This window comes from Pyxicephalus adspersus, chromosome 3, assembly GCF_032062135.1.
Source record: "Pyxicephalus adspersus chromosome 3, UCB_Pads_2.0, whole genome shotgun sequence".
Taxonomy (NCBI): domain Eukaryota; kingdom Metazoa; phylum Chordata; class Amphibia; order Anura; family Pyxicephalidae; genus Pyxicephalus; species Pyxicephalus adspersus.
The window spans coordinates 66520374-66546429 of NC_092860.1; the positions used below are offsets into that span (position 1 = coordinate 66520374).

Consider the following 26056-nt stretch of genomic DNA (forward strand, 5'->3'; position numbering starts at 1 on the left):
AACCAAAACATAATTACCTTATTAAGCACCTAGTACACCTAACTAAACTTGGCATTTCCGTATATTAATTTGTACCACAGGAAATCATACATTTGCTATTCAAGTCTCTACCCTCCCCTGAAGAAGCCAATTAAGGCGAAACACATCTGAAACAAAACACATGCTTTTTGAAAAGCTCATATGGAATTATATGATAAACTTCTCATGGTACAGTATAGTACCATCTCACAATCAGTTTGTGCTTTCCATGTTAAGTCACAGGTAAAATATATATGATTATGTCAAAAAAGCCTTTCTTTTCTCTTTTTTCTCTATTTTAAATGTCCGCTATTTTTTTTTTGAAACCCAATTTCTCCTGAAAAGGAAGCGGAAGGTATTCTAAAATTTAGGATAAGTGGGGGGTTCTTGTGGCTAACTCACTGTAAAATGTTAAGATAGAATATACTATAGCTATTATACCATGCTACACATATATCTGGCCACTTACCTTCTGTGAACTCTAATTTCCCAGGAACAGGGGGATGTAGGGCCCTGAAGATGTAGTAGTAACAACATGTACGCCTTGGTTATCTGTCACATTATTTGCATTTCTCTGAAAGTATTCATTGCAGAGATTTTGGTGTACAAAGAAGGTTAGTGGTCCCCTATACCTGACAGGATGCATTGTATGGTGAAGTTTCTGCTCTTTGGTACAGAAATGGTGAGCGAGGAGCAATATTTGACCAGCCATCACTGTATGATAGCTTTTGTTTTGTATCTTTCATTATTAAAATGTTGCATTAATAAAATGAGCATCAAATGGTGTTTGAGTGTTGAAATTTTTTGATTTTTCATCTCTTTTATTCGGTGCATGTACAGTTAGGTCCATAAATTTTTGGACAGAGACAACTTTTTTCTGATTTTGGTTCTGTACATTACCACAATAAATTTTAAATGAAACAACTCAGATGCAGTTGAACTGCAAGACTTTCAGCTTTAATTCAGTGGGTTGAACAAAAAGATTGCATAAAAATGCGAGGAACTAAAGCCTTTTTTTAACACAGTCACTTCATTTCAGGAGCTCAAAAGTAATTAGAAATTTAAGCTTTATAATTTGTCCAATAATTGGGTTGAAAACCCTTTGCTGGCAATGACAGCCTGTAGTCTTGAACTAATGGACATCACCAGGTGCTCGGTTTCCTCCTTTTGAATGCTCTGTCAGGCTTTTACTGCAGCAGCTTTCAGTTGCTGTTTGTTTGTGGGACTTTCTGTCCGATGTTTAGTCTTCAACAAAGTGAAATGCATGCTTATTTGGGTTCAGATCAGGTGATTGATCATTTAGGTATAGTCCACTTCTTTGCTTTAGTAAACACCTGGGTTGCTTTGGCTGTATATTTTGGGTCATTGTCCATCCGTATTAAAAAAACGCCTCCCAATCAATTTGCCTGCATTTGGATCATGAGCTGTTCCATGCCTTCTCCATACTTTTTTCTTGCCATCATTCTGGTAAAGGTTGATCTTGGTTTCATCTGTCCAAAGAATGTTTTTCCAGAACTGTGCTGGCTTTTTTAGATGTTTTTGAGCAAAGTCCAATCTAGCCTTTCTATTCTTGAGGCTTATGAGTGGCCTGCACCTTGCAGTGAACCCTCTGTATTTACTTTCATGCAGTCTTCTTTTTATAGTAGACTTGGATATCGATACGCTTACTTCCTGGAGAGTGTTGTTCACTTGGTTGGCTATTGTGAAGGGGTTTCTCTTCATCATGGGAATGATTCTGCGGTCATCCACCACTGTTGTCTTCCGTAGACGTCCAGGTCTTTTGGCGTTGCTGAGTTGACCAGTGCTTTGTTTATTTCTCATGATGTAGTCAAACGAAAGGTGGTGGTGCCTGTATGTGACAAGTGATCTAAAAGTGAATGTGAAAGAAGAAATTGCGGATGGAGCGAAGAGGTTTAGGCATTATGGGTGGAGTTGAATGTGGTGTTGGAGTCTGCTATAGGCCCCCCAGTGCTAAGGAACAAATAGAAAATCAACTACTAGCACAGATAGAAAAAGCAGAAAAAAGTGGAAGTGTTTTAGTCATGGGAGATTTCAACTACCCTGACATTGACTGGGATAGTGGCACTACAGAAACAGCAAAAGGGAGGAAATTTGTGAATTTAATACAAGATAATTTTATGGTACAGTTTATAGAAGCCCCAACTAGAAATGATTTAATTTAATGTAGGCTGTAAACAGGAAGCAAAAACAGAAAAGATAAAAACATTTAATTTTAAGAGAACTATTTTTTTTTTATTATTAAGGGCAGCTCTCTGTGACTTGGACTGGGAGAAAATATTGTCCTCAAAGAACACTGAAGAGAAATGGGAATCTTTCAAGTCTGTTCTACAAAAGCATACTGAAAAATATATTGCAATGGGTAATAAGTTTAAGAGGCTAAAATTAAAACCTATATGGCTCACAGCTGATGTTAAAAAAGCCATAAGGAACAAGAAAAGGGCATTCCAAAAATATAAAAAGAAGGATCATCTTCATCGTTTGAAAACTATAAAGAATATAACAAAAGATGTAAAAAGGAGATGAAATGTGCAAAATGTTTCAAGAAAGACCAAAGTTGTCAAACAAATTTACTCTCTTTTTATGAGGAAGTAAGTAAATAGGTAGACAGGGGAGTAGCAGTTGATATAATGTACTTTTTTTTTTTTTTTTTGCTAAAGCATTTGACACTGTATCCCAAAGACAGGTAATATGTAAGTTAGGGTTTATAGGTTTAGAAAAGTCAATCTGTAAATGGATAGAGAACTGGCTTAAAGACCGCATCCAGAGAGTTGTAATTAATGGTTCATACTCTGAATGCTCTAAGGTTATTAGTGGTGTACCCCAGGGTTCAGTGTTGGGACCTTTACTGTTTAACATCTTTATAAATGATAGAGTTTGGGATTAAAAGTACCATTTCTGTGTTTGCAGATGACACGAAACTATGTAATGGAATTATGTCCATACAGGATGTCTATAATCTACAAGCAGACCTGGATGTACTGTTTGATTGGGCACCCAAGTGACAAATGACATTTAATATAGATAAATGTAAAGTTATGCACTTAGGGGCTAACAACATGCATGCTTCATACTGTCTAGGGGGAATACAAATTTAAGGGGAGTCAGAAATGGAAAAGGAACTGGAGGGATCTGGTAGATCATAGACTGTATAACAGCATGCAATGCCAAGCTGCAATTTTTAAAGCTAGCAAAGTACTTTCTTGTATTAAAGAGGAATAGACTGCAGAGATGTTTACCAATTACATACTTTGTATTTATTTTTAATTATTTTGTATTTGATTGGATACAGGAGTTTGTATTCAATCCAATACAAAATGTGTTTGAATGAGTTTCAGTTTGAATTTCCCGCACACGCGCCGACGTACACGCACGGAGGGAGAAGAAGTCGGCCGGTTTCCTCCCGGAGAGGACACCCGACGCTGGATGGATGATCGCAGCGGGACCAGGTAAGTGATCGATAAACCCGAACTTTTGTCACTGTATTTTCATACAGTGAGAAAAACTCGGGTTTATCGATAATTGTAACTTTTTGAAGCCTGGACCAAGGTCGGGCTTATCGCTTAGGTGGTTAACATGAAGGAAAATAAAAGGCAAAAAGTAGGTGTAATTCCCCTAGACAGGTATTACCAAAACACTTGTTCTCAAATGATGGTTTACCCCTACTTATGACTACTCTACATTTAGGAGTTCATCCTGCATTTACAAAAATTAGCAGATAATATCAATATCGTATCAAAAGAAGAGGAAGCTTCCACATTTACAGCCTCACCATGCCGCACTTGCTTTCTGCTATAGCTCCCCTCACTTATAAACTGACGCTCACGCCTCAACTTGTTCTGGATCAGTCTCTTCTGTGATTGGTTCAAAGCTTCATGGGTGCGCCAGAGAGAGGCTCGGAACGCAGGGTGGGACGCGTATAGACGGATCACGTGACAGGAGAATGCTGGCTGCCCTCAGTTGAAAGCTCTAGTTGACAGCCGTGCTGTTCAGGCGTGCAGTGTGGCAAACAGGGAATTCCCTTCAGCGCCATGGAGAAGCGTAGGAAGTGTGTGGTAGTAACAGGTAAGTAAGAGGACAAAGACGCTAAGCATTGTGACTAAAGAGTCTGCCACCGGTTTATAGGTGTTACTTTTCAATGCACCATGTAAATGTCTGTTATATATTCATTGTCTTTTGATACGGGTTCCTATTAACGCTTGTGGAAGCCTGTCAGCTACTATTGTTTTGTTTTGTAAGGTCTGCTATATAGTAGATGCATTTGCATGAAAATTTGTACATAATGCGGCGTGTTACATTGCACCCATTAATTTCCTTCTCTCAGTACTAGCCAGTGATGCCCTCCTGAAAAATACTGATTCCAAGCTTACCTTAAGGAGCTATCAGCATGGTATTCTTGTCATTTGTAATGAGTTGACATGCATGTATCTGACCTCCATTTGACCTGCTTCAGGCTGGTTTTGTGTTTCCATAGACATATATTATTAACTTCTCTTGAGTGAAAGTTGGTTGCTGCAGGTGACAATGCTGTCCATGATCTTGTGAGTTATTTCAGGTGATTTTAGCCAGCTTTTAATTTTAAGGTAATAGAATGGAACAAGATTCTTGGCAACATGTTTTTTTCATTGTTGGTGGCATGGGTGTGTGTTTAAAACCGAGAGCACCCTCATGGATATATGTTTATCTAATCTGAATTCTATTAAATATTCTTTGTAGGACTGTAGTTCATTCAACAGAGGTTTTATTTGAGAGAGTGTCCCTTGCCTGTAATTGTCACAGCACATGAAAATCACTTGAAATCTGTTTACAGGAAAGAGAAAGGTGTGGATAGAGTTAACAAGAGTTGAGTATTTTATTAGTGATCCAAAGTGCATTTGGTGCAGCCTGGAGAGCATATGAAGGAGTTCAAAGCAATTTGTCATACCAATTTGTTAAGCACATTGCGAATCTCCTACTTGGCCACACCAAGAAGCTGCCAGGTGAGATGACCTCTTTACTTGGCACAAAGATAAAGTCTGTAGGCTTTTATAAATTCATTTTTTTTATAAGCTAAGATTGCTATTCTTACAAAATGTGGAATGTCAAACTTTAAAATGCTGTCCCAGCTAACCTTGTCATCCCAAGTTTATTTTGAGCCTTCTTTTAACTTGCTGTAATAATTAAGGCAGGAACAAAAATGGTACATTCCATGTGCAATACTGTACTAAAAAATGTAAAAATACGTTTGGCAGGTAATTTGTACAATAAATTGTGGACTTTTTTTCTCATCGGTTACAGAGCTCATAGGCCACAATGCTGAATTATGTTGCAACTTTCTCATTGTTTCTGCAGGGTTTGGTCCTTTTGGCGAGCATGCAGTCAATGCAAGTTGGGTGGCCGTACAGGTTAGTGATTTACGATAAATTCATTCAGCAATGTCAGATTAATAATTAATGATAAAAGATTTGTTACAATAATGGTTAAGAAGGGTGTTTTTACAGATCTGTTCATCAAGAAGCACGGAATAGTGGTTCCTGGCAGTTTGCATCTTGCAAGCTGCTTAACTGTTCAGTCACTAGACAGATCTGCACCACTGGTCTGAGCTAACCCTCAGTCATATTGTCAATACAGTCTGTTAAGTCCAGTCCAAGGGCTAATTGCCTCAATAATATCCGGCTTGGAGACCAATAAATAGCACTAGGTATCTGTCAGGTATATGACCCCATTTTAGTGAATGTTTGTCAATGGTATATTTTAACTTTATCACATTTGTGTTTACATATTGAGGCTTGGATTTCTGCCCACTAGACCTCCACAGTGCTTTACTGTTACTCTACCTGAGTGCAGGTGTGTCTGCTTTGAAACATAGCGTCTAATAAATGCTAAAAATTGTGCCCTTCTTCAGTATAATAATATGACTTATTATTTTCTTCCTGGACCCACAGAATGGTCATGGTCATTGGTCAAAACCAAATGTATGGGACGGGCAAAACTTATAGGGGTATAATACAAAGAACAATTTAGGACATTTTACAGGCTTTCGTCTTATATATCCTACGACAGGCTGTTTTTTTCTGTGTGCGTGCATGCCGCTTCTTGCTTCTCTGTAGCAAAAAACTAAGCCTTGCATTTAGCTCCCTTTACAGTACGGGGGAAAATTAGCTACATAGAGATAATTGGCAATACAAGTAAGCAGTCCTGCTTTTTTTCTGCATTTATTATCTGGACAGCTCACAAATATGATGAAAGTAAATATAAAGCACCTACCCTTTACTTATGCAAATAGATATTATGTTCTTGCAGGAACTGGAAAAGATTGGATTAGGAGATGGGGTCGATTTGCATGTGTATGAAGTTCCAGTTGAATATCAGACTGTACAAAGGTTAATCCCTGATTTATGGATGAAATATAACCCTGAGGTGAGTTGGGGGAGTTAATTATTCAATTTATGAAGTTAATACAGTTTAAATATATACAATAGTGCTTGAAAGCTTGTGAATCTTATATTCAAGTGAAGTCTACATGTTTGTATGAATGTGACTTAAAAAATCATCTGATTTTGAAATGTCCCTAAAGTACATAAAAAAATAATTATAATATCAAAAAATGTATATTTGGTCATGCATTTATTGAGAAAAAAATGATCCAATAACATATTTGTGTGTGGCACAGAATTTGAAGGTGGCAAGTGGTTAGCTGCCCCGATGTGTTCCATGTCATGGGTGAGATGCGAAATGTTTTTGCTGCAAATGTTTTGTCTTCCACAGGTGTTGCTGGTAATGAGAATGTTGTAACTGCCCTGAAACTTTGCTGCCCATGTGCATAAACCCTTAAACCTTCATGTCACGGTAGGGACATTTGATTGTGAGCCCTTTTGTGTGACAGTTAGTGACACCACTATGGACTTTGTACAGCGCTGTGTAATATGATGGCGCTATATAAATACTGTGTAATAATAATAATAACTTAAATGAAAACAAAATTGTAGCCTCAAGATGCAAATTATCTTTAATAATCTCTTCAGAAATATATATTTACATGCCCATTGGTCTTAATGTTTAGATCTACTTTCAGTTTGAGACTTTGCCTTTGCACCAAAATAAACCAAAACTCGTGCTCATTAAATACTTTTGCTTCGTGGTCATTGCTGGATGTAACTACACAGACAACAAATTTTATACCTTAAGCAAAGAAAAAAGCATTTTTGTGCCCAGTTTAGATGAGGTTTTTTATTTTTTATTTTTTTTTATTGCTCTTTTAAATGTGTAGAATGAACGAATAGGACAAAGGAGGACCATTCTAGAGAGTCGGGGCAGCTCGAGAAAAGTCTTGATGCCGTGTGTGTGACAAGGTTCTGAGTGAGGAAGTCATGGGAGTATTAAAGGGAAAGTTAAGTGAGTCAAGAACTGTGGAGGGATTTGAAGACAAAGCACAGGAGCTTGAATTTGATTGTAAGGTGAAATGGAAGCCAATGCAAAGAACTACAAAGAGATGCAGCAGAAGAGTTGAGAAGGATGGATGAATCTGGCTGTAGCATTCATAATATATTGTAGAGGAGAGAGTCGAGTTAGTGGAATACCAGAGAGGAGGATGTCCAGACGAGAGTTAAGAGTGTGTACAAAGAGTTTAGTGGTCTCTGGTGACAAGGCGAATTTTGGAGCTGTTTTGCAGGTGAAAGTGACAGAACCTGGAAATGTTCCGAATATGAGAGGTGAAAGGGAGGGCAGAATCGAAGGTGACGTCAAGACAAAGTGCCTGAGGGGAGGGACGAATAACAGTGTTGTTAGCAGTTAAAAATATGTCGGGGAGACGTGGAATTTTAGTAGGGAAAGATGATGAGTTCTGTTTTATCCAGGTTGGGTGTCAGAAATCTGTATGCCATCCATAATGTGATGGCTAAAAGACGGCATGAAACTTTATCCAGGACAGGAGGAAACAAGTCAGGGGTGGACAGATAGATTTGAGTGTCATCGGCATACAAATGGTACTGTACACCAAAGGAGGATATGAGACTACCAAATGATGTGTACAGAGAAAGAGAACAGGTCCAAGGACCGACTGTTGGTGAACACCAACAGGTAGGAGAGTGGAAGAGGAGGAATTACCATTAAAGAAACTTTTAGGAAGCAGTGTCACTGATACCAGTGGAGTGCATGATCTGGATTTGAAGGGGCTGATCAACAGTGTCAGAAGTGGAGGAAAGATCTAGGAGAAGGAGGAGGGAAACGTTGTCTTGAGACTTGGCTCTGATGAGGTCATTGGCCACTTCAGTAAGGGCTGTTTTGGTGGAATGGGCAGCTCGAAAACCAGACTGGAGAGAGTTGGTGTTCAGGTAATCAGTGACCGGTCTTTTATAGATGAGGCGCTCAAGGAGTTTGGAAACATATGGGAAAAGGGAGGTAGCTAGAAGGTAGGGAGCAGTCTAGAGAGGGTTTCTTCAAGATGAGGAGAAAAATGGCATGTTTGAAAGCAGAGGGGTAGATACCAGTAGAAAGAGAGAGGTTGAATAGTTGGGTTTAGTGCAGGGGCTAGGGTGGAGGAATGGGCACGGAGTAGATCAGAGGGAATTGGGTCACGCGAACAGGTAGTAGATAGAGATGATGAAAGAAAAGGGTAAACTTCATCCAGGGTAAAGCTGCGTACACACTTCCAATTTTTGTCGTTGGAAAGGATCTTTCACGATCCTTTCCAACGACAAGGGAGTGCACGATGCATGAACGGTGCTGTACATACAGCACCGTTCATGCTCTATGGAGAGGGGAGAGCGACGGAGCGGCACCCTGCTGCGCGCTCTCCCCTCCCCTTTCATTAGGATCGGCTGTCGTCCATCGTCCGTGGATCCGGCAGGTCGGTCTTCCGGACGATGGACGACACCGACTGTACACACGGCAGATTTTCGCCCGATAATTGGCCGATGCCGATTATCGGGCGATAAAAATCTGACGTGTGTACGTAGCTTAACACACCAAACCTCAATAAATCTGTTAACTTGCTAAGTAAACATTATTGAAGAATCACAGGTTATAGTTGTAACCCTATGAGCTCATTCTGTGATGGGTATTGATCCTGAAAATACCTGAAAAAGAAATGGCCACCTAAATAAATTATTAAAAACTTGGGGAGCAATTCAAATATTGGAAAATTCATTATTGCATCTAAGTGACCGTTTGTTAGTTCCACAGGTAAAAATAGATTATGTGGTAAATAAACATTTAGTATACACATTTATATTTCTGGAGGAATTTAATCTATTAGTATTTCTGACTTTCACAAGTAAAGGTAAAGTAGAATTAAGCCAATGGGTTCAAAATTTTCATTTCAGATTTACCCACTTGGTTAAGCTCTCTGACCCCATGAGTTGGAGGAGATTGTTTAAATTGTTCTTGAGGAGAGAAGTCTCCTCAAGAAGTCGTGAGGAGAGAAGTGCACTCTTAAATCCACATAAAAGTATGACGCCGTCTTAGCTGATTTTTGCATGGAGTGATAGTTGGAAATCCCACTGCACATTAGCAAATCTCTCCATGTGACCCTGATTGTCCAGTACATTATGTATGGTATGTATTTACCCAGAGGACAATATTAAACCCCCCTAGCATTCTAATTCTGTCAGTTTTTTATGCAAAAAGTGATCCTATTTATTTTGCAAAGAAATTTTTGTTTATATTGTGGGCCTGTAATTCTTAGGATTAATCATAAATTATAATATAATAATTATAAAACATAAATATGAAAAATAGACCAAAACAATGTAATTTATCAAAAAAAAAAAACTTATCAAAATGTTCTCACTGAAATTTTCCAAACAAGGGTGAAATATTTATTAATATATATATTAAATGCAGATTTTAGAAAATTAAATATTACATTTTTAGTAGACATCCCGGGTGTGGTAGATTTTGAAGCAGGATGCTGCACAAAGTCCTACATCACAGTCAGGACAGTGGAACCTGGTTTCTTTGCGTCTCTTCCTTCCTCTGTCATCGGTCTTTGAGCAGCAAACCACGCACATCCTTGTAGGTGCCGCCTTTTTCTGGGTTCGTGGGATGTATTCAATGAAGTGATGACCAGTCAGGAGTTCTGGGTTGACAGCGGTGGAAGCACGAGGTCCAGGTTTATTCATATCTACTGATGCTATTTGGTGGTTCTTGACTATGGTTTTGGAAACTTGCAAAATGAAGCCTGAATGATTTACAGGCCTCTGACAATTTTTCTGTACAGAATGTAGGCATTCCATAGACACTGCTCAACAAGATGCCTGAAAATCTTTTTGTATTACTTCCTTTGCTGTTTCCTCATCGCTGGGTAGAATGTCATGGCTTGGCCAGCTCTGTTGACACCTCCCATGGTGTTGTTGTAGCCAATCACCACCTGTGGTTTCATCACTTCCTTCCCACGTTTTGTGTGTACCAGAACCGTGGAGGCATCATGGACAGTACTCATCAGACACACATCTTTCTTGTAACGCCATCTCGTGGCCATCATCTTGCCTTTCTGCCAGGCAACAATTTCTCCTGTCTTAAGCTTCCAAACATTGATGGCAGGTTGCACAGGTTAGCCCTAATGGTTCCATAGATATCTGTTTTGTCTTGCAGAAAGAACTCATAAAGCTCAGGAGATGTGTAGAAATTGTCAGTTGTGACACAATGAGGGAAAAGCGGTATTCTGGCATGACTGTGCCAAAGAATGGAGTGGCAATCATTTTGTTCTTGGACCAGTACCACTTCTGCACGGGTTTTCCCACAACTCCCTGCAGGAACACCAAGCCCAAAAACAGCCAAATGTCATCCTTGGTCACAGGTTCCTATTTTCTGCTTCTTGCAAACCTCAGGTGTGCAGCACCTTGTTGTTGTCAAGCGTACCTGCATAAAACAAAATAAAAAAGGTATTTTAGGATATGTTCTTTTACAGTGTGGTGAAGGTTGGAAAGAATATGATAGCAAACACAGAGCAGCATATATGTTTGCATAAAACCAAAAAAAAATTAGCAAAACATTTTTAAAAAGTTAGCAAACAGAGCAGCACACGTTTGCATGAAAAAGACATTTTTAAAAAGCTAGCAAAGAGCAGCATACATGTTTGCAGAAAAATAAAAAATTCGTAAAAAATTTTAAAAAGTTAGCAAACACAGAGCAGCATACGTTTGCATAAAAAAATTTAGCCAAAATTTTCAAAAAGTTAGCAGAGTGGCACACGTTTGCATGAACAAAAAAACGTAGCAAACCGCACACGTTTGCAAACTTTTTGAAATTTTTTGTGTTTTTTTTTTTTTCCTGCAAACGTGTGCTGCTCTGCTAACTTTTTAAAAATTTTGGCTAAATTTTTTTTTGCAAACAGAGCAGCATACATGTTTGCATAAAAAGAATTTAGCAAAAAATTCCACCACTCCACCACATCACCCGGAGGATGTCAAATCTTGCCGTGTGATGCGATGGGGATGTCCCCGCCCTGCTTACTTCCCTAGATCCACCAACAATGCTACTCGCGTCACCAGGAGGATGCGAGTGTCACATCTTACGGGTGATGTGAGCAGCTAGTAAATTCCGGGGGTGAAAAATAACAGCCTTGTGACCCCTGTAACAAAAGGATACTCCTGAAATCCCCATACATACTTTCTCAAGGCATTTCTCATTTTCATTGTCAAAGGCCTTCGTTCCAGGATGATGGGGAAGAGCCCATGTTGTTAACATAATCTAGTACCGACGTTTGCAATTATGCAAATGGTGGTAGCTGCCGATCTTTATTCACAATATGGAGATCAACTTTGGAGTGCCAAATTTAAGAAAAAAAAATACTGGTTCAATAGTAAATTAAGCCTATTTCACCAATAAGGAGCTGTGGATCTTCATTTTTTTTTTTTTAGGAGATCAGTTGTATGTAGACATTAAAGCCAGTGGGTGGGTACTCCCCTTTTTTTTTTTTTTGTTTTTCTCTGATCCAAAATATAAATAAAAAAGGTGTTATTGATTTATGCAACTCATTAACCAAAACTTTATTAAAGTCAGTGGTAAAACTATGTGGACCTGATAATTCACTTTAGTAGATTATGATATTACATGAAGTACTTTTTTTTTTTTTTTTTTTTTTTTTTTAAATGATCCTATCTGCAAACAAAAATTGCACTCCATTATTATTCATGGATGCAGAGTAGATTCGGCTGTAAAAACTCCAGGATATCCTTTTTCACTTGAAGGTCAGTTAGAATGGTACCATCAGCACCCTTAGCCAGATTAGCCAACACTCCTGATTGGTTTCCAAATCAAAAGAAATTGGCCTCTCGACATCCCCTAATGTGTTGATCATAGTGCAACTATCAATGGTCACAAATCTGTTCAGAATTAAGACATTCTAACCTATTTATTTCAGACAGGTCTCTTTCTTAAATTTACATGGCTTTATGTACCCTGCCACAAGCATCCATATATTTTGATGGAATGTCCCTCATTCGAGAGGTGGTATAATCAAGAAATTTTCCTCTCAAAACAGCCTTGGCTACTTTCCAGAACAGTAGTGGTCCTCCTATATATCAAACCACCAAGATTTATGTGTGCAATAAGACTTGTCTGAGGATAGCCCATATGGGTGTCCAATGCTACCCAGCTTCACCAAATTTCACCAGGTGACCAGTAAATAATAGAGATGACCATCTGTTGCAAAGAAGCTGACTGAAGCTCAAGAATCACAGAGGCTGTTAATAAAACATATCTAATCTTATAATATTAATTATTGACTTGCATTTATGTTGGAAAATGCACCACACAAATGCTTTGGTATTGTCATGTTTATTTCTTTTGTTAGTTCTGGAAGCAAAAAAATAATCTGAGACATTCCACGCAAAATGTCCAAATTGCCTGGACTAAATTATTGGCCCCCTCAACCTAATACTTGGATACTTGGTAGCACACACTTCTGGAAGAAATCGCTTTCTGTAACAATCAGTTAGTCTTTTAAATTTCCTTTTAGATCTTTTTTTTTTTTGGCCACTCTTGCTTTGCTTTATTGGATTTAGATCTGGACTCCTTGCTGGCCACTTTAGGACTCTCCAGCGCTTTGTCTTTCTCTCTTTGTTCTTTTCTAGGTGCTTTTTCCTGCTTTGAAACCCAGCTTTTGACTTACATTGCACCCCAGAATTTCTTGGTAGTCTTCAGATTTTATAATACCATGCAAACAGTAAATGAATTCCAGTGCCTAAAGCAGCAATGCAACCTTAAAACATCAGTAGACCTCCTCCATGTTTGACTGTAGGGAACGTGTTTTTATTTGAAGGCTTCTTGTAGTTTTCTGTAAACAATCCAGTGATGTGCATTACCAAAAAGCTGGTGTGTGTGTGTGTGTGTGTGTTTTTTTTTTTTTTTTTTTGCTTCCATTGTTGCTTTCATGGGTGAGTTTTATCAACCTCCTTTGTCAGTGAGGCTTGTTTCTGTGTCAGCAGTGGGTTCGTCCTTGATCTCTTGCCATAATGTCCCTTTTCATTCAGATGGTGACAAATAGTTTGAGCTGACACTGTTGTTCCCTGTGCCTGCAGGTCAGCTTGAATTTGTCTGGAAGTTGATTGAAGTTTTTATCCACCATTCGAACAGTTCTTCTTTGTAACATATCATCAATCTTTCTTTTTCGTCCCCGTAGAGAGATTAGCTGCAGTGCCGTGGGCTCTAAACTTCTTTACAACGTTATGCACAGTGGACACAGGAACATTAATATTTCTGGAGATGGTCTTGTAGCCTTAGGATTGCCCATGCATTTATATAATTTTAGTTCTTAAATCCTTAGACATGTCTTTGCTCTTGTTTTTTTCTCCATTCTCTCTGTGTTACACACTTCAAAACTGAGAGACCTGGAGCAGCTGGCAAAGCAAAAGTGAACCAAAATACCAATAGAGAGATGTAAAAGACTCAGTTGATTATTGCAGCAGACTACGATTCCCCCCCCCCCCCCCCCCCCGGTAAGGGTGTGCTACCAAGTATTAGGTTGAGGGTGCCAATATTTTTGTCCAGGCCATTTTTGTGTTCTTCAGTGTCAACAAAAGAAATATACATAACCATACTAAAGCATTTGTAATTGCAATCATTTTCTGGGAGAAATGGTGCATTTTTCTGACATAAATGCAAGGGTGGCAATATCTTTGTCCATTACTGTGTGTGTATGTATGTATGTGTAATTATATATCTCTTTCTGCAGCCTCATGTAACTCTTAATGACCAAGACAAACCCTGCAGTTTCCTTTTGCATATCAAAGCACAGCTTGCTACAGAAGTTAATAAATCTCTAGGCTCCATAAAGAGCATAACCTGCTAAAATCTATCAGTATTTAGAAAGCAGTCCTGCCCCCTATCAGTGCAAATTCCTATAATCTGGTTTAGTCCTAATTGATGCCAGATAAGACCAAAATTTTACTCTTTGGATGTCATTGAAGACATGTTTGGAGGAGAAACGGCACTACCAACAGTGAAGCTTGGAGGTGGGAGCTTCATGGTTTGGGGCTGTTTTTCAGCATATGCTACTGACAGACTTCATATAATTGAGGGAAGGATGAATGGAGAAATGTTTATCTACCAGGATGCTGAAGATGAAATGAATCCCAAACACGCCCAATGAAACTCTCCACTGCTTTCAGAGAATGAAAATAAAACTGGTAGAATAGCCCAGTCAAATGCTTGACTTGAATCCAGTCAAAAATCTATGGAAAGAACTGTAGATCAGAGTTCATAGAAGAGGCCCTCAGAACCTTTGAAGACAGTTTGTGTGGAAGAATTGACCAAAATCTCACCTGAGCAATGCATACGATTAGTTTCTTCACACAGGAGGCATCTTGAAGTATTAAAAAAAAAATATTACAGTAAGTGTGTTCAATACTTTTTATCTGTGTGATTCCACTTTATTACACGTAAAATTGATTTGTGGACTTATTTGTTTTGATTTCTTTGTATGTGTAGATTACTTGGGTTGTTACTGACATCTGGTGTAAATTTCATGTCAGTTACCCCATGAAATTTGTTTACTGAGAAAAATGTTGGCGTGTTCAGTACTTATTTTTCCATACCGTGTGTGTGTGTGTGTATTATATATACACATAGTCTTCAAAAGTTGAAATGGTGAGGGTGGGAGGAGTGTTAATTTGTTCTGTCTGAGAGTGTCATGGCAAGCTGACTGACCTTCCAGTTTAGTATAAAAGATGTGGCGTCGTGTTGAGAAGATTGATGAAATTTATAAGTTTTGCTGCAAAGAGAAACTCCTTTTGGTCTTTTGCCTATTGTCCGGATTTTCATTACCTTTTTGGATCCTTTAAAAAAGCTTTAAGGGGAAGATGATTTTCATGTGACTATATGAAAGCAGCAGTGCTTCAGTGGTTGCACTTTCTACCAAAAACATTTTTTGCTGATGGCATCAAAAAATAGGTGTGATGCTTGGGAAAATGCATTGGAAGGTGACTGTAGAAGAGGGATATAATTTATTTTTGAAATTCTTAATAAATAGTTAAACAAAAGTCCAGAAACTTTTGAAGTGTGTGTATTGGTGGATTAAAGTATCTCTTCATCAGGCATTGTAATATGCCGTGTTGCAGGATGAATTTTACCCTGAACTGTATCCTTTTTTTGGAGTTTATGCTGGCAAATCGAAATAAGGGTTTTGGTATCTATGTACTACTAATCTACAAACTGCAACAATTTGTGGCTACCTGCCACTAATTCGCGATGTGAACTGTATGCCTGTAAAATGTGGTGTCTATCTGAAAAGTCAAAATATCTTTCAAGCAGCAGGGAGCTCAGGGGCAATCTTCATGTAGGGAGCCCAAACATGGAATATGTTCAACTTTGCAATGAGACATTATTCTCAAGGATTGTGGAATAACCACCACACACATCAGGTGTACAACTTTTAGGTTTACAGATTCTGGTATTCCTACAGTTTGAAAGAAAAGGTGGTGCAAATGGTTCTCTACATCAGCTACCTTTTCTGCTAGTGCTATTACTAACTAAATTGTGTTAACCACAGTGTCCTTTGCTTTTGAGGCCCCTCCCTATATTGTCTATTCTCAGCTTTGGCTCCTGTAAACATTGCTTTGTGTATTCCTCCCAAGTCTGTCACAAATGTTGTTGGATTACAGTTATCATCTAGGTAATGTCTGCCATTTTAAAAGTGAAGCCACCATTTTTGCTAAATTGTAATCTATTACTGGGCCCTGCGGTCATTTTGTTGACTCATTGCTGCGCCACGCAGATTATATGATGTCCAAGTCCTCCTTTTTTAATGAGCAGCTTTGGCATCTTCACTAATGCATTTTGGTACATTTATTAGGCTGTGAGTTATATTGATTGATTTTTGTGTAATTGTAATTTTTCCACATAGATGTGAGGTAAGGAATTCATCAAATGTAGCCACTGATGCAGCAGTAGGTCAAGGATGAAACGGTGCTCAATGATGTGATATAATCAATCAGGCTCCAAAGACCCCTTGGAACAGTCTGGGGTCCTTATCTTTTATTTTATTTTTTTATTTAAATCTTTATATGTTCATTTGAAAGAATGATTACGCTATGGTGTAGAATATAGCTAACAACCCTTTTTTTTTATTTATTTTTTTTTACAGGTTATAGTTCATGTTGGAGTTTCTAGTATGGCAACAATGGTGACACTAGAAAAATGTGGTCACAACCAAGGTTACCATGGTCTGGATGTTCGCCAATTTTGCCCAGATACAGAATGTTGTGTGGTTGGAGGTCCAGAATGCCTACACTCAGTTATTGACATGGATACCATTTGCAAAAGAGCAGCAGGAATGGATGTTCAATTTACAGTATCTACAGATGCAGGCAGGTATGGGTCTATTTAACTCAAGTTTTAAAAACTTATTTTTTACCAGGATTTTCTAAGATTTACTGTATTCAATGCAATTTGCTAAATACACAGGTGAACCTAAAAATAGGGGATTTTATATGGGACCATTAACCAACCTAACCTTCCAGAAACATACAATGGGTGCCAATATTTTTATTGGAAATGCAAAAATATCTTGGAAATGCACGATGCTCCCTTGGTGGCACAGGACGCCCTCCCAAGAAGCTGCATTAAAATTTTAAAAGATTACTGGAATTCCTGCACCCAAGAGGTGATGGGAAGATGTTTCCAAAGTATTGCTTTCTAAAACCATGAATCCAAATAATGGGACCAGGCATCATTAATATTAGAATAATCTGCAATGCCCTTGACAAAGTTAATTATGAGTCATCACAGACAAAGGTGCTGTTTGCCAAAACACTATACATTTTCTCACAGCAGAGAGGCTTTTACAACATTTGGTACCAAAAGAACACACAAGTCCCTAAGTCCCTGATAAGAACATTACTTCCTGGCAGCCAGGGCTAATAGTAAGAAGGTTTCTAAATCAATGTGTTCTTCTAAGTCAATCGGGATAACTGACAGTGAGTGTCTTTTCTTTCTACTATATATTAAAGCTTAAACTTGAAATGGATCTGGTCCAGGATTGGAAACATTTGCTAACAAATAGGTTTGCTGGATAACTTGGGTTAACTGATGAGCTTTGGAGAGCTTTGATAAATCAAACCCTTTAAGTTTACAACTAAATAAACTAGTAAAAAAAATCCTTGGTCTAAATTATTTCTCATTGCCAGTGTTTGTTGTTTCTATTCATCTGCTTAAAAGTATATTCATATAAAGCCTAAAGCCAGTTTCTGAATTGTCCTTTCAGAAAGACTGACATATCACTACTCTTAGGTTAAAAAAATAAAGTATTTTAAGATATGGTGGTTGAACAAAAGCCAAGTTCGCCTAGGAGTTGAAAATTGAAAATAGTTTTGTAAAAGGTAGGTATAAATTTAGGTGGCTTTCCCTTTTATATTTAAACAAATGTTTGCTTTTTTTTGGGGGGGGGGGTCACTGTTTTTAATGCTAATGTGATGTAATCCTATCTTTTTACACTACATTAATTAAAATACAAGTGTTTACACTCAACACCAACAAAACATGGGACACTAGGAAGTTGGATCAAACTACATGGGGCGTTGGATTGTTGGGGCATAGGGTGAAAAAACTGGACAGGGGCAGGCATTAGAAAGAAAATAATAGAGGTTCCTGGATATCTATTGCATAAACAATTGAGAACACTAAGTATGTTGTCTTCCCCTATTTTTTTTTTTGACTATGTGGCTACAGCTTTCCCCCCACCTGGCTGAAAATTTTACTAAAGAGAGCTCTGTATGTAAACAGTTGGCACACTAGTAAAGTAAATTGCTTATTAGATTTAAATATGGTTGGTACAGATTTGGTCAGTTACCAACTAACTGGTTGTACCGTATTTGTAATTGGCTGTTTCTTTCTTTTAGATACCTATGTGACTTCACCTATTATACCTCTTTGTACAAGAGCCAGGGCAAATCTGTGTTCATTCATGTGCCTCCTCTAGGAAAGCCTTATACAGCTTCACAACTGGGCTTCGCTTTACAGACTATTATAAATAGTATTCTGGACATGCTGGAGCAATCAGAAGATCAAATCACTTGCCATCAAAATCCCTGACAACAGAGCTACTAAAGGGCGGGGGGGTGGTAATGATTTGGTTTTCCACTTAAAATGTGTTTGTTTTGACAAGGGTTGTTTAATCCTCTTTAAAAAAAAGTTATCTGCCACCACTGCCACAAGAACTAATTAATTGTATCGGCTTTAATGTAAAGGGACAAACGAAGAGCATTTTTTAATATAAATCTGATAAGCTAAAGTAATAAATCAGGTGTTTTAAGTTTTTCTACTTTTTAACATACAGCTTTTTTAATTGCCTAGATAGAAAAAAGATCAATCTGGAGAGTAGAGTGCTCTATTTATACAGTGTAACCTTTAAATAACTGATGCACACTTATACTATATGCCAGTTTTCAGTGCCTTGTGAATTCCAAAGTGAAGTATTCTAACTTAAGTAGTTCCTAAAATTCTTAAAGGCTTTTCGACAGTGTGTATGGCATTATTACAATCGTAAAATGGTTTTCTAAAGGAACTACTGATGGCAGTGTAGATTGTGATTTGATGAAGTGAGAACATTTTTTTTTTCTCTAAAAAATATCATTTATAATATATATCATTTACTGATAAATGATTTATAATAATATCATTTACTGCCGTCATTACCAGCCTCTGTCCTATCTGCAATTGCTTGAGGGACCGTGTTTAGACTGAATAGAATCTGACGCGTTTCGCCACGGATAGGCTTCTTCAGGGATAAGATGGTTAACAAGCTTAGCAGTCTGTATATGTATATAAAGACAGAGTTATTAGTAGAATATACAAAAGCAACATCTTAATACATAATAATTGTATGAGGTACATAATACACAAAAATGTCCATAGTATATGATAAAGGTAATTGTATAAGGTACATTCAAAAAAGTTGGTGAATAGTTCTCTAAAAAGATCTAATGATTGGCTTACAATAAAGAAGACCAAATTAAATGTGTTTTACTTATGTACTGAAGTTTTATTATAATAATTTATATACATATACTGACCGTTAAGCTTGATCACTATATTATCCCTGAAGAAGCCTATCTGTGCCGAAAAGCGTCGGATTTTTTTCAGCGTAAACATGGTCCCCCTCTTTCTTTCCCTCAATTGTTTTGTTGTTAGGAGCACGTATGTATAGTTCCCAATGAACCTATATTCTATGTATTGGTAAACAGGTATTGGGTATTTATTTGCATGTATTCACTTTGCATGTGTTTCACTTAATGTGCCTAAATGCATAAGCAATTCTGTAAATCAAGTTGTGAGCCGCAAACCTTTTCTTTCTTTCTAGTTGATTTACCTGCTATTAGAGGTTTTATTTGCTAATTTAATCAATATTTCAACTTAAAATGGTAAATATGGAAATTGGAAGAAGAAAACAAGGAAATGCCTTTTGTGGCAACACTTCAATCAACATGCTTTACTCAGTAATGGACTCTTAAGCTAGACATAGTCCATCTGTGCTCAAACACAGTGATTGCATTGGGTCCTAAGGGATTAGTCCCATTAGCCCGATGCGTTTCGCCTACTGGCTTCCTCAGGATTTTTTTTTTTTAGACTTACATTGTTCGTTGGTGTTTTAATTATACTAGTGAAGTGAAAGGTGAAAAATCGTACTCTGCTTTCATAGTGTTAGACTTCTTTAAACAGTCAAGTGTTCTAACCACTTTTAATACTCTGAACTCAGGTGAAATAGCACTATTAAGGAGCCTTTTACTCACAACTAAAGGTACATTTTATAATATATTATACAGGTAGTCTGAGTTGAGTTAAGGACATCCGACATATGGACAATTCCTAGATACGAACACTTCCCTGCTCGTTCGTGTGCAAGACAGAGGCTTGATGGGGGGAGGTAGCTGTGTTTTGCCAAAAATTTCTTCTGCAAGTCCTGCAAACCGCCAAGACGGAGCTCTTCTGTATTATCTTGTAACTCTTTAATGACCAAGACAATTTCTGCAGTTGTTTCTTTTTGCATATCAAAGCACAGCTTGCTTTAGAAGTTAATGAATGTCTAGGGCCCATAAACTTTTTTTTTTTGCTTTGTTTGTGATTAACTCAGTGAGGATTTTATACAGAAACTGACACCACGCTGCCTAATATGTTGAGGCAAACATCTGTCCTAACTGCGTTTAACAACAAGAACAAACCTACCGTCCCTATCTTGTATGTAACCCAGGGACTACCTGTAGTGAAAACTTTTAAAATGTAAGAACATTTAAAGGCAGTTGAACCTTTCCATGCACTTTAGGTTCTAGCTCTTTTTTTTTTTTTTTTTTTTTTTTATCATTACATTTTAGGTTGGATGCATGTTTGCAGCCCAATACTAAAAATATAGATTATTCCTTAATCTGGGGATTGAAATATAGTTGATGGCTGGAAATTTTTAGATACTGGACTGAAATCGTAGTAAGTAATTTAGTATTTATCAAAATAATGTTGCAGACCTAATTTTCCTTGTTATGTTTAAATTTTCTTTTTTGCTTAAAGTTTGAGTGGTTAAAAGCCAGGAGGTCAGACAAGGACTTTTAGCCACTGCCAAAATGTTAGTTTTCTGCTGCACATGGGCTATGAATAATTTCAGTAGAACATTACAAGTTATCTTGCTGTATAAAGGTAATTACATAAAATGCTTTAAAATTGTACTGTGCACTGTTTTATTGACATTCAAGGTCTTCAAAGATGAAAACTGGTAATCCAAACAGGAATAGTTTAAACTTCTTTAATTAAATCTAACACATTTTACTTTTGAATTTCAGGAGTACTAATAAATAATGTGTACCTGTGGGAAGAGATTATCCTTCAAATGTTTACCTGCTATAACTGATACCTTCATTTGCCTGCCTGCTCCACCTATATCTTATGTGATGCTCATGTAGCCTCCTGCACCTGTTTATTACTGTGATTTGTAATGAATGAAGTGATAGGCATCTACGGAGCAAAAGTGGAAGGGGGCACAGCTGCCAAATATAAAACTGGTTGGTATTTGTATCACAGATTTTTGGGGATGCAATCATGCTATAGAGGGGATAAATCTGAAGGCACCTGGAGTTGCCTGCTTTTCAAAGCAAAGAGGGGGTTTAAAATGTCACAGGTTTATGATAATTAAACTTTGGTATTGTGTGCAGAGTTAGCTATTGCTTTGTTTTGTGACAAGGACTAATCCTGTGCATATGCTCTTGCAATCCAACCTGCATTTCCTGTGCTAATGTTACCACTCCACTCACAGATCATCTGCTTAGCATGCTTCAGCATCACCTGCATCCCTGTAACCATGAATTTTACACCATTCTGGAGTAGATGCTGCAGCCAATCTACTGATTGTTCAGTCCTGTCCTGCCATTGGCTCTTGGGCTTTTTTTAAACCTCTCCAGTTGCTAGATCTTCAGTGCACTTCCTACCTCTCTGCCAGCTAGTCACTTTTGGATTCTCTGTGTTTGATCCTGGCCTGTTACCTGACCTTCACCTTGCCTGCTGCCTGCCCTAATATCGGCCTGTTACCTGACCTGACCTTGGCCAGTCCAGCCACTTTGCTGTTTTCCGGCCTCATCACCATTCCCAAGCAGAAGTCTTCTGATTCGCGTCACCCCCTGGTGGAGAGAGCCTGGGGACCACTAGGGTCACCGGCCCATCGGGGTTTGCAGGGTGCGCTGGTTTAGACCGGGGGTCACTTACATTCGGCGCCTCAGGTAATCACGTGTTACCTGCTGGACCTGTAACAGGGATCCAGCCACAATGCAGACTTCTGGGAATGGCTTACCATTGGATGAACATTGCAAACAAATCTCTGAACATACAATTTCTGTACAGGAAGTTCAGATTGGATTATATTCTCCAGTTGATTATACCCTGTCTCTGACTAGCACTTCAGCTTCTGTACCCCCATCATCATTTCCTGCACCTGAACTGAAGGTACCTTTACCTGCATACTTCTCTGGATCAAGGCCAGTTTTGGGCCACCACCGCCAGGGTCGTAGGCCGGTGGAAGAATGTTAGACTTTCAACGGTGGAGTTTTGACACTCCGTGGAACGCCATTGCCGTGCAACACCAATTTTGCATCGGCTTTTCTGAACAGCTGAAAGATAATTTAGCCTGAGTTGGAATACCAAATTCCTTAAATTAACTCATCTGACTAGCTACTCAAATTGACTGGCAGCGTCCGATGGAAAGGGTGGAATTACCTTGTCTGCCGTGGGCTTCCCCTCATGTGCTACCTCTGTACCTGTTCCCACTGAGTCCTGACAACCGATTGCACCTCCAGAATCTCCTGAACCAATGCAAGAACATTGGGCCAAGGTGCTTGGGTGTCTCCGTACTCGCAGATTCAATGCTAAACCGGAGAAATGTGAGTTTGAAAAAGACACTATTCAGTTCCTTCGCCTGAATGTCTCTACGGAAGGGATTTCCATGAATCCTGAATAGGTTTCGACTATCCTGAAAAGGCTGGCCCCAGTGGACAAGAAAGGAGTCCAAGGATTTTTAAGCTTCGCCAATTTCTACAGGAAATTCATCAATAACTTCTCTGCCATTGTCTCTCCTCTAACCAAGCTCTCAGGTTACTTTTTTTTTCTGGTCAGAAGACGTGTAGGAGGCTTTTAAGAAGCTGAAACAGCTCTTTATCTCAGCACCCATCCTTAGGCATTCTGTTGCCTTGGAAGTAGATGCCTCTAAGATCACAGTAGGCCCAGTTCTATCTCTGCGCTTTGGGCCAAAGTGTTTTCTGAGCCCCATCTCATTTTCACGGAAGCCAATTACTTGCTATTAATACTGCTTTCGAGGAATGGTGCTACCTGCTGGAAGGAGCACATCACCCAGGCCTGGTCTTTACAGACCATGAGAACCTTGAGTACCTGAGAACAGCCAAACGCCCTAAACTTATACAAGGATCACTGGGGAATTCGGTTAATATGTGAGATATATATTGACAATTGGGAGGGATAACAGTAAAAATACCTTTTTTAAATACAGACCGGAACTGTGATTTTAAATTTCTGGTATGCACCTACTTTAAAATAACTTAAAAAAAACTTTGATAATGCAAAATTGAAATTGGGAAAATAACTTGGACAAGTATTTGTGTAATTGAATGTATCATTTGTGTTCTCTAGATCTACTGAGGAAGGGGACTGGGGTTCAGCTAAAAGTGTAGAGATCATTGTGACCATTATACCGAATAGAGCTCCCAGTATATCGGTGTTATATACCTACATAATGACAAGGTTTTTATTTGTCAATAAATGATATTTTAATAGGATGCTTCTTTAATAGGATGCTGTGGGATAAGCAGTACATTGCAGCTCTCTTATTGCCCCTGTGGACCTGTTTATGAAGGAAAGTAGGCAAGTCAGAATATTATATAGTATAGAATGGTATGCAGTATGTATAGTATACAGCACAGAATGATATATTATTAGTATATATGTAATATAAAATAGCATACAATAAAGAGAGAAAGTATAGTAAAGGATGATATATACTAAGTATAAGACCTAGTATAGGATAGAATATATTAGAGGATGGTATGGAGGAAGAATAATATATAGTATATAGTGGACAATGGTATGTAGTAGGTATAAGGACATATGGTAGGGCTCATGCATGTTGTTATCCTGGGAAGAGATGGCCATAGAATGAATTATAGGAAGAAGGCACACTGGTTTACTTCTAATATATCAAGGTGTTTCACATGTTTTTGCAAATGTATGCAACAGGAATCTTCCTGTTTTACCCTTCATATATGTATCTTTCTCATCATATTACACTGTGCCATATTCAGAACAGAGCTAAGTTCATTCCAATTGAATGCTATGGTTGATGATGATGTTTAATTTTAGTCAGTATAAATGTATTGAAGGCAATAGTTTATATTCCAGCCTTTTTAAGGTTTTAAATATAGAATACATGTCCTAGAAAAGAAGTGGAACAGTATCCAGCCTTGGGTTAGAAAACTGTTTTATTAACTGATACATAACCTAGAATGGGAATAAAACTTCAGTTGGTCTCCCTAAATATTATTATGTAGATCCAATGTGTGCAGCGTTTTGTAGTGAAGGTTGCAGTGTAGAGCATCAACCCTCCGTTACAAACTGTGAAAACCTTTTCTAGTCATTTTAAATATTCCGAGAAATAAAAATAGGTACTGTTGCTAACATTTTGTCACCAATTTATTTTATTGCGTTTATATTAAGCCTAACTCTAGAAAAAAATTGAATGTGAAATGTGTCTAACTACCTCCTCAGTTTGTATATTTATGTTTTTATGCACCCTACTTTTGGCAGTGCCTTCAGATTTCCGCTTCAGATCTTTCTGTCAATGTATGGACTATATGTATAATTACTGCCAGTTCAGAAGTGAATATGCATGCAGGTATTGTAGAGACTCTACCTCTTTTGCTAAAAGGCATAAATTATCTAGATTGCAGTGGTTGGTAAATAACCTATTAAAATAGTGACAACTTACTACTTTTGTAGTAATTTGTGATGTATGTCACATAATTGTGTTGTTTTAAATTTATACATTATTGTCTTTTATTAAATGATAACATTAAATATGTGCGGGGGACCTGAATGTCTTTTCTGTCTTGTAGTTATCTGAATCTATGCATGTGTAAAAATGCAACACTTTAGAGAACTTCTTTATGGTGTACCTGCTTGGTTAAATTTGTTAAGCCTTCCATTGGAATTTGTGCAGTCTGCAGTGCAACAGGCCCCCTGAAAAGCCTTTTTGGAACTTTTTTGCAAAGCAGAGTAACTCGTATATTCAATGTATTTTGGTTAGAATATTATCGGCTTTGAACAGAATTTTGGTAATAACATTCTAGTGTTACAGTGTGCTACTTTTTGGCGCTGTTAAACAAATACATTGTAGTACCACTAATTCAAAATGAGGGCATTTGGACACTTTGGCGCTGATGGATTTTAAGTATTTTAAAATATGTCTATAGTAGAGGTTCCCCTACTGTAATAATTTTAGTTCAAACATAAGAAGGAAAATATGTGTTTCCCAAAAAACATCAGTAGTTTAGGAACAATTATGGTTTCATATTCAAAAGCCAGAACTACTAGACTAACCTCCTGGGCGGTTCATTTCTGTCTGGATATATGTATGTCTAAAAGCAGTACATTGTTTTTATGAAAATTAATTTTACAGTATAATATAATTGTATAATAAAGTTGGAAACACAAAATCATGTCAAATTTTTTTTTTTTTAGATAAACATTATACGTAAACTGTAAAATGTTCATGAAAGACCATTTACTGCTTTTACACATATAAATCCATGGTGTTGCATTCAATACAGTTATTTTGTATTTTGAATGCAATACAAATAGATTTGAGTTTCCCGCCACGCCCTGAATGGAATGTCTGCGTGCACCGACATCCCAGGGAAGTCCCAGTGACTCATCAGATGCGGAGGACGCCGGCCGGAGGAAGAAAAGATAAGGATCGTGTAGGAGGAGTGTATAAGGATCGTGTACTGAGTTTGCTATTGTTTCACATTGGTTTAGCTACCCCGAGTATGACTCAGGGTTA

General features: G+C 38.0%; 1 protein-coding gene across 6 annotated transcripts in view; it reads left to right on the plus strand.

Moving 5' to 3' along the window:
* Positions 1-3974: 3974 nt before the first annotated feature.
* Positions 3975-26056, plus strand: part of PGPEP1 (pyroglutamyl-peptidase I) — a 92790-nt gene continuing 70708 nt past the window's right edge. Inside the window, exons 1-5 of one of the 6 annotated variants that reach the window (XM_072405019.1) lie at positions 3975-4101; positions 5368-5420; positions 6319-6435; positions 16601-16827; positions 18354-18571. In XM_072405019.1, the coding sequence (XP_072261120.1) occupies positions 4068-4101; positions 5368-5420; positions 6319-6435; positions 16601-16827; positions 18354-18546 (624 nt within the window). In that variant the 5' untranslated portion in view covers positions 3975-4067 and the 3' untranslated portion in view covers positions 18547-18571. Of the gene's footprint in view, positions 4102-4897; positions 5016-5367; positions 5421-6318; positions 6436-14261; positions 14850-16600; positions 16828-18353; positions 18572-26056 lie in introns of those variants that run through there. The other 5 variants (XM_072405021.1, XM_072405023.1, XM_072405020.1 and 2 more) reach the window with 5 other exon arrangements.